General features: G+C 43.0%; 1 protein-coding gene across 1 annotated transcript in view; it reads right to left on the reverse strand.

Moving 5' to 3' along the window:
- The window catches only part of STAT4 (signal transducer and activator of transcription 4), a 75,374-nt gene that overhangs the window by 31,801 nt on the left and 33,691 nt on the right, over positions 1-9,882 (reverse strand). Inside the window, exons 3-4 of the mRNA XM_015566115.1 lie at positions 1,403-1,501; positions 234-326 (exon numbers count right to left, since the gene is read on the reverse strand). Coding sequence (XP_015421601.1) covers positions 234-326; positions 1,403-1,501 — 192 coding nt within the window. The remainder of the gene's footprint in view (positions 1-233; positions 327-1,402; positions 1,502-9,882) is intronic.

The following is a 9,882-nucleotide window of genomic DNA, read 5'->3' on the forward strand; positions in this document are numbered from 1 at the left end:
CTGAGGCCACATGGCTCCCGGGAGGGAGAGTGGCGGGCAGACCCAGCCTCCAGTACCTGACGTTAGAAAGCTTTCTTTCCCCAAAGCCATCTTTTCTAATAGGAACACAGGGTGTGAGAGCATCGATCTCACTGACAAGCCGCCGTGTTTCTGAGCCCACGCACTCTGGACCCCGGAGCCAGGAGCAGCGCGGGGACCGGAGCCAGCCTCCTGGGCACCCACAGCTCACTCACCTGCACGCTGTTCTTAATGGCGGCCACTTTGTGCTCCACGTTCCTCTGTCTTTCCGAAACGGAAGAGCTTTGCAAGGATTTCTCCAGAGGTCCCTGGGAAAAGAAGGTCTTGAAATTTCAGTGGTGTGGACAAAACAAGGTTTATGATGAACGTGGTATGTGGAGTTTACTTTGAACTGAGGTTTGGATCGATATGATATGAAATACTCTATAACCGTTAAAAATCATGCTGTAGAAAAATATTCAATGACATATAAGTAGTGTCATGGTGTTAAAAATAGAGATTATGAAACACCATATATTTATGATCTCTATTGCTTATATATGTATGTATATTTAGAAATATATGGACATATGTACAGACATGTATACTCAAGTACATGTATTGGAAGAACATCCCCCCGCAATGTTGTGTGTTATCCATGAATAGTAAAGTTATAGATTATTTTATAGTTAAAATTTTTTCTTAATTTGCTATAATCTGTATTACTTTTGAAATTCTCTAAAACTAATACATGTAATTTAAAAATTAGTATAGTGAAACTACATTAAGTTAGACTTAAATTTAGAATTAGACTTAACTTCAGATGAATCTGACAGCATGAGAATTATTATATACTGGAAGGAAGGGAGTTTATGAAAGAATGTGTCAGAACGTTAGCTTTGTTCAATAGAAAGGCTGACCAACTCCTCCAAGTGCGGCCACTCTAATAACCTGATATTAAATGTGTTTGCTTCCTGCACATGCCCAACCAGGGCCAAAGATTGAGTCTGCAACCGAGGGACATGCCTGTGACCAGAATCTAACCTGGGACCCTTCAGTCCGAGGGCCGATGCTCTACCCACTGAACCACACCAGCTAGGGCGGTAGTTAACTATATTCTTGAACCAATGTTGTAACACCATGGGCCAGAGCGTGACCCGTAGAGAAAGAAAATAATGTATAGATAAGATTCTACAAACAAATGCTGGGAAAACTTGGTAATCATCTCAATAAAGAAGCAGAGAAAAGGATCTCACTCAAAAGGACCCCAGGTCTTGATGACAAGTGGCCTGCAGGATGGTGGCGCCACTAACACAGAGAAGAAGCGCATTTGCGAGAAAAGACTTTCGGTTCAGAAAAATTGGGCCCAAGGAGATAACAAGATCACAAGTTCAGAAAATCTTACCTGAACGGGCATGTTGGCAGCAGCCAATATTCTCCTCTCTTCCCTTAAGCAATTTGAAATAACTACAGCTACATGCATTGGATTTCCATGAAATTTTCCCTGGAAAAAAGGGAGCAGAGGCAACATAAAAGCTTAAATCTGTGCATCATAAAGAAACATTGCTGTTTGCAAATTAAAAAATGATATCCCAATAAATATGGAAATCATTTGGGATTTGTCCCAACTATTATAAAACCACAGAAACTCATATTGTGAATGTAGACTTCTTTGAGGCATATTGTTCTGTCTTCAAAAATCATGTTACTTTAGGCTTAGGGCCGGTTTTAGGTGAAGAGTTAGTCATTATGAACCACAGCTACTCACTAGTTAACTATGTGCTTCATGGTCTGCTTAACGCCTTTCTTCTGGTCCCTGTTTGGTGCTGTTCCTATTGACTAGCTGGGTGTGTTATAGAAGTTAAACACTCTAACCCTCCAGGGGAGCATGTATTACCACAGTTGCCTTAGCGTCCACCACTCGCCTTACCTGCCAGGCCCCTGCTGGTGTCTGTGTTTTCTTGGTTTACAAGTCTAATTTGATCAACACCATCATTTTAGTCACAGCATTACACTTCATTATGATTAGCCTCATTCCAAGGTAGGATTAACGGGAGGCACAATAAATGTAGACAAATGCATTTACTCTGCCCCCCTCTCTGAAGGACGTGCCAACTACCCGTGAAATGGCCAAAAGATCAATAACAGAAAAAAATAAAATAACAATCTACAAAGTGGGAAATTAGCAATTAATCAAAAGTAGGTTATACAGATGAGTAGACCAAGGGGTCTTTCTAGGAAAGAAATGAGATTATTGGGTGTAAACACTTTTATGGCCATGATTTTGTTAGATGATGAATGTCAATTAGCACTTTTTTTTTGTAAAAGTATCCTATATTATAAAACCCTAATATGCAAATTGACTGAACGGTGGAACAATCAGTCGCTATGATGCACACTGACCACCAGGGGCAGATGCTCAACACAGGAGCTGCCCCCTGGTGGTCAGTGCACTCAGCCAGAAGCCAGGCTGACGGCTGGCGAGCGCAGGGGCGGTGGTGGGAGCCTCTCCCGCCTCTGAGGCAGCGCTAAGGAGCAGCGAGCGGGCTTCGGGCTGGCAAGTGCAGCGGCTAAGGACCCCTTGGGGGATGTCCAACTGCCAGGTTCGGCCCGCTCCCCTAAAAGGAGGAAATGAATTGACAGAAACTCATAAGGTAAATAAATTAAAGCAATTCTACTTATGCACAGGGCACCAAACTTCTGATTTCTGCATGCTGACAACTTCAGATCCCTTCTAGTTAGAACGTTGTTAATGTGTTCCTGTTGTTCCTGTTCCCACTTAGCGTTTCCATCTGCCTCCCAAGAATCACCATTTGGTCTGGTTTTTCTCACTGCTACAGGAGTTCCTCTTGGTGATGCTATCTTCCAACATTTCTCAGCTCCACGGGGCACACTTTTTCATTTTTCTTTCCTGCTTAAACTTCTTTTACCTTCCCTTTCAGAATCAGCTTCTCCCTGGTCTTGTCAGGTTAAATTACTCACTTTCCTCCTTTTCTAAGAGCAAAGAATCACCAGGCTATTTTTTCACTTCCCTTTTGCATTTCTCCCTAACTTACTCCCTCATGTAACGTAGAAGACAAAAACATCTTATGGAAAATTGATCACTGTAGAGTCAAAACCAAATTAGCACTTTTTATTTTTGTAAGTATCAAAGATGTCACCTTTCAGTAGTTACCACATGTATGCATCTCAAAAAAAAAAAAAAGAGCAACAATACAACAAAAATAAAAAACAAGCCCTCCACGTGTGGCGGGTGGAAGGGGGGCAGGAGAGACGCTGCCTTTCCGTGTGTCCGTGTTTCTGTGTACAGGCCTTCTGCCCTGTGGCTTGTCCTGTCACTATCTCACAGGGTCAAGAAACAGAAGTTTTTAATTTGAATGATGTCAAAATCTTCCCTTTATGGCTAGTGCTTTATATGATTGAAGGTATATTTCCCTAACTTGTAGTCATGGAGGATTTTCTCCCCATTTTATCTTTTTAAGTCTTTATACTATTTTTATTTTATTTATTTATTTTTTTTAAAAATATATATTTTATTGATTTTTTACAGAGAGGAAGGGAGAGAGATAGAGCGTTAGAAACATCGATGAGAGAGAAACACCGAGTAGCTGCCTCCTGCACATCCCCCACTGGGGAAGTGCCCGCAACCCAGGTACATGCCCTTGACCAGAATCGAACCCGGGACCTTTTAGTCTGCAGGCCGACGCTCTATCCACCGAGCCAAACCGGTTTCGGCTTTATACTATTTTTTAAAGTATTTTTTATTTATTTGAGAGAGAGAGAGAGAGAGAGAGAGGGAGAGGAAGATAGGGAGAGAAACATTGATGTGAGAGAGAAACATCCATCAGTTGCCTCTCGCATGCGCACCCCGACCAGGGATCCCGTAACCTGGTTATGTGCTCTGACCGGGAATCGAATGGGTGGCCCTTCAGTGGGTGCGTGGGGCGACATTCAACCAACTGAGCAACAGCGGCCAGGGCTAAGTCTTTATACGTTTGCCTTTGATTTTCATTCCTATGGAGCTGGTTAATAATGAGAGGTCCTTTCATCTTTTTCTATATGGATACGCAGTGCCAATGATATTTATCGAACATTCTGTGCTTTCACCACTGCTCTGCCGGGCCACTCTGTCACAGAGCAATGTCTATATGCGGATGGGTTTGCTGCTCACTGTCACAGAGCAATGGCTATATACAGATGGGTTTGCTGCTCACACCCGTTCCATCTTATGGTTCTGTCTGCCAGCAAACTGTCTTAATTACTAGAGCTTTATGGTAGGTTTGATGGCGAGTAGAATAGGTTTGGTTTGCATTTCCATACAGATTTTAGAAACGGCTTGTCAAGCTACACAAACACACAACCACACTGAGAATCTGAACGGCAATAAATCTTCAGATGCATCTGGGAGACTTGGCATCCTTATAATTGTGCTCGAATTCATTTATTTAGGTTTTCTTTAATGTCTCTGTGAAGCACTATAATTTTCCACAGCGATCTTACAACATTTTTGACAGGTTTCTTTCTATGTAGTTGGTAGCTTTGATAATGAAGTAAATGGTATCTTTCTTTCCTAATTGTTTTTTAAAAATGTACCTTTATTGTTGAAAGTATTACAGACATCCCCTTTCCTTCCCCATTGACCCCCTCCTCCCCATCCCCTGCCCCCTCCCCACACCCAGGCCTTCACCACACTGTTGTGTCCATGGGTTATGCATATATGCATACAGATTCTTTGATTTTGAAAACTTTGCTAAACTCTTATTGATCCTAATAATGTATCTGCAATATCTCTTATTCTAAACATTTATCTGTAGATTCCTTTGGGTATGATTTGCATATACAAATCATAGTAAGTATAAGATTGCATAAATACTGATACAGTTTTTCTTCCTTTTTTTAAAAAAAAATATATTTTATTGATTTTTTTACAGAGAGGAAGTGAGAGGGATAGAGAGTTAGAAACATCGACGAGAGAGAAACATCATCGACCAGCTGCCTCCTGCACACCCCCTACTGGGGATGTGCCTGCAACCAAGGTACATGCCCTTGACCGGAATCGAACCCGGGACCCTTCAGTCCGCAGGCTGACGCTCCATCCACTGAGCCAAACCGGTTGGGCTTCTTCCTTTTTAACGGTCTAGTTTCCATCAGGATTTCACCTTCATCCTAAAGACTTATTTAGAAATATGTTGGTTTAATTTCCAAACATAGGGATTTTCTATTTATTCCTTTTCTGAAACTGATTTTTCTATAGATTTAAAAATTCTAATCAGAATTAATGTTTTGAATTATTTTAATTACTAGAGTCCCAGTGCATGAAATTCATGCGGGGGGTGGGGAGGAGAGGGTGTACCCCTTAGCCCGGCCGGCACCCTCTCCAATCTGGGACCCCTCAGGGGATGTCCGACTGCTGGTTTAGGCCTGACCGCTGGCTCCTAACTGCTCGCCTGCCTGCTTGCATGATCGCCCCTAACTGCCTCTGCCTGCCAGCCTGATGTCCCTAACTGCCTCTGCCTCGGCCTCTGCCACCATGGCTCTGTCCGGAAGGACATCTGGAAGATGTCTGGTCTAATTAGGATATTACCCTTTTATTAGTATAGGTTTTGTAGCCCAGCATACGGCCCTATTGTGAATAGATGTTCCCTGTGAGCTTGTGGAGAATTCTGCAGTTGTCGGCTCAAATGTCTTACATAGGGTCATTAACCCAAGTTTGTTAATTCTGTTGTTCAAATTTCTACATCTTTGCTGATTTTTTGCTTGATTCATTTAGTCGGTTATTGAAAGAGGCGCGGAAAGGTACTTTGTGACCTTTCTCTTGTGGCTCTGTCAAAGCATTCGGACCTTTACATGTTACTGCTTAGCCAGGCCTTTCACTGCTATAACCTGGGTCTCTTATGCCTTTCGCCTGAAGCAAAAAGATCAGCCACGATATTATTCTTATCACTTAGAGTTTTATTTTATCCGTATTGAAATAATACTTTATTTCAACATATAGATATTTAAAAATCACATTGTGCATATAAAAGGGTAAATATACATGCAACTTCATTTACTTAGAATTAAACTTTTCTTTTTTTAAAAAAATATACTTTTACTGATTTCAGACAGGAAGGGAGGGGGAGAGAGTGAAACATCAATGAGGAGAGAGAATCATGGATCAGCTGCCTCCTGCTCACCCCACACTGGGGATCAAGGCTGCACCCTGGGCATATGCCCTGACTGGGGATTGGACCATGACCTCCTGGTTTATAGGCTGATGCTCAACCACTGAGCCACGCAGGCTGGGCAATATTCTAATTTTTTTTAATGGCATCATGCTGCAAGTTAAGGGCAATCTGTTCAAAGTCAGCAGGGAGTTTCTGCTAAATGGATACTGTACATCTTAACGATAACCCTGTACAAGGCTTGATTTGTTCTCTCCAGCCTCCTATTGTTTTGAGATTTCATTCATCTATTGTGAGAAATTTGGCAATTTCTCTTGCCACTTTGTGTATGATAGGCAATCCTTCTGCATGAATCTGAGTAATGAAAGATAATATCCCTTCTTCTACTGGTGGGCATCTTTCTTGCTTCTTACATCCTGTAAAGCACTTTTTTGTTGCTTTCCAAGAAAATATGAGTTAGGGTTATCCATCTAGTGACAAATAATTTGCTGAATATCAAATGTATACCCTGCTGGTTTGTTTCCATTCCATTCTGCACACATGATCACTATTTGCTTTCACCCTGAATCACAGTGTTCTGTTGATGACACGTTAAACAGCAATTAAACTCAACATGTGTTGCAGCAACAGTGCACATAATTCAACCGAGGTGACAACATGAACAGCTATGACTCAATTTCACATCACAGGCAATGACAATGACATTGTCATTGCCATCAGATAACAGCAGATCAGAAATGCTTTTGGTTATAAGATGCAATTTGATTCAGAGGTGTTAAAATGTGTGTGTGTCGGGGGGAGGTATCTTGGCATCAATGAACACGCTGATTTTTTTTTGTGTGTGTGTTTTTAATATATTTTATTGATTTTCCACAGAGAGGAAGGGAGAGGGATAGAGAGTTAGAAACATCAATGAGAGAGAAACATCGATCAGCTGCCTCTTGCACACCCCCTACTGGGGATGTGCCCACAACCAAGGTACATGCCCTTGGCCGGAATTGAACCTGGGACCTTTCAGTCCGCAGGCCGACGCTCTATCCACTGAGCCAAACCAGTTAGGGCAATGAACACGCTGTTTTAATCTTCCTGCTACTGTATGCTAAATTCCTTGGCTTTCCCTTGAGTTCTTCTAATTTAAATTCCCCTTTCTTTTTTCTTTTTTAATATATATTTTATTGATTTTTTTCACAGAGAGGAAGGGAGAGAGATAGAGAGTTAGAAACATCGATGAGAGAGAAACATTGATCAGCTGCCTCCTGCACATCCCCCACTGGGGATGTGCCCGCAACCCAGGTACATGCCCTTGACCGGAATCGAACCTGAGACCCTTCAGTCTGCAGGCCAACGCTCCATCCACTGAGCCAAACCGGTTTTGGCTTAAATTCCCCTTTCATCTAACTTCCAAAATTGACTTGTCACCAAAGAGTGACTAGTTCATTTGCTTCCCCTCTGCCCACAATGACCCTAGGAACCCCAGGCCGAGGTGAAGGACAGGAGCAGACTTGCGTAAAAGACCCTCCTCTGTTCAGGGGCACAGAATCTGAGTTTTCACAACTAGACAGTCACTCCTTTGCGTTCTTTCCCCAAGGGTCCCCTTTAAAATGCAAACACATGCCCTGGCTGGTTTGGCTCAGGGGCTAGAGCGTTGGCCTGAGGACTGAAGGGTCCGGGTTCAATTCCAGTCAAGGGCACATGCTGGGTTGTGGGCTCGATCCCCAGTAGGGGGCATGCAGGAGGCAGCCAATCAACAATTCTCTCTCCTCATTAATATTTCTATCTCTCTCTCCCTCTCCCTTCCTCTCTGAAATCAATAAAAATATATTTAAAAAAATGCAAACACATGAGGGAGACTTGACACCACATTTAATTGGTCTCCTGGCCATTGTGAAAGGGTTACCAGGTGCTGGTCTCCGGCTGCAGAGGCCTCGCCCTGCCAGAGGAGAGAGATGGGGCCCAGGACAGGTAAGTGGGGACGTTTCAGGAGAGCCTTGAAAGACAGCAGCCAAGGGGGTGTGGATTCTGAAGAAACATGTGCCCACAGCTGAGCTCGGGCTCCTCCAAAGGCTCACCTGGGACAAGGATTCTAGCGCGAGAAGTAACGAATGTTCCGCCTAATGCAAGATATTAACCACAGGGCAACTCTCTGGCAAGGGAGGGAGAGGCCAAGGGAGGCCATGGGAACTCTCTGGACTTTCCACTCAATTCTTCTGTAAACCTGAGGCTGCTCTAAAAAGTCCAGCCTACTTCTAAAAGCTGTCTTACGAAAGTCACAATTCTGACATATCCTTGTGCCAGTCCTTTTGCCAGGAATGAACACATTCAAATGAATAGAGAGGCCTACCTCTCTGGTTCAGTTCGCATTAAGTTCTCTCACCACCTCAGAGGGTGTCTTTCCTTTTCTTCCTTCTTTTGTTAAGCCTCCCTTAAGGCTATTGTCCCACTGATTTTCAGGGAGAGTGAAAGAGAGCGGGAAAGAAAGACAGAGAGAAACATCGATGTGAGAGAAACATATTGATTAGTTGCCTCCTGTACCAGGGCCCGGGCTGGGGAGAAGCCTGCAACCAAGGTATGTGCCCTTGTCCAGAATCGAACCCGGGACTCTTTGGTCTGCAGGCCGACGCTCTATCCACTGAGCCAAACCGGATAGGACTCCACAAAGATTTTCGTGATGAAAGAGAAGTGAGGTACCCATTCTCGGTGGAGAAAAATGATTCCTGCCCCATGTATATTACTAATACTATATGGACCTTAAAACAAGCTAGCTACAGGTATATACAGTTTATGTTAACTTATTTTTAAAAGAGAATACTTCTTAAAGATACCAAGTACGGTGTCTACAAATTCTGAGTGTATTTCCTGACATGTCCTATGTGTAATAGGTTTAACTCATCTGAGACCATTGCTCTGTGAATTGCTTGCCATGTAAAATCAAGGGAATTGGGCTTGTGATGGTTACTGTGTGACCTTAGGCAAGTCACTTCTAAACCTTCGTCACTTCAGTTGCCCTAGCAGTGGCTGTCATGCACCACAGGGTCCTTGTGGGGCGGGCCAGACAACTGAGAAAGAGCTTCGGAACTTGTAAAACCTTTACATAAGTATACGCTGCAAGCATGTCAAACTCACGGCCTGTGGGCCGCATGCCTTGTCTATTTGGCCCATGTTAGCCTTTGAGTTTGACATGCTTGGATAAGGAGTTTTCTATGTTGCCTGATGGGGGCATTAGGAGAGCTTAAATCTCATAAATGGTAAATCAATAAAAACAGAAGATAAAGTCTTTCTATTCGTTTCACAGAAGTGACCAAAACGAATAATAAAGCCAGTGGAGGTGGAGTTGTGTTCCAGGAAGTGTATTTACATGAATATAAAAGAAACTCCAGGAAAAAAACAAGATGATGTTTTTGGGGTTTTCAAAGCATTAAACCATGGGGACTTTCCTGGCATTTCTCTAGGACTAACTCTCACAGGCACACACATACATTAAAAGCTGCTTTGAATAAAAAATTAACCCACACAAACTAGCAATTAGAAATAATAATACAGTGCTCTCACCCACCAGACCATAATTCATATGGTCTCTGGGAAAAAACTATCAATACCGTCCTTTGGATGCATAGAGAAAGGCCTGGGAGGGGATATGTCGATATCATGAATGGTCACCCTTGGGGAGAAGGGATGGGTGCGATGGATAGCTACACTTTTACCTCAATTCTTTTCACAATAA

The sequence above is a fragment of the Myotis davidii genome, unplaced genomic scaffold, assembly GCF_000327345.1.
Source record: "Myotis davidii unplaced genomic scaffold, ASM32734v1 scaffold221, whole genome shotgun sequence".
Lineage (NCBI taxonomy): Eukaryota > Metazoa > Chordata > Mammalia > Chiroptera > Vespertilionidae > Myotis > Myotis davidii.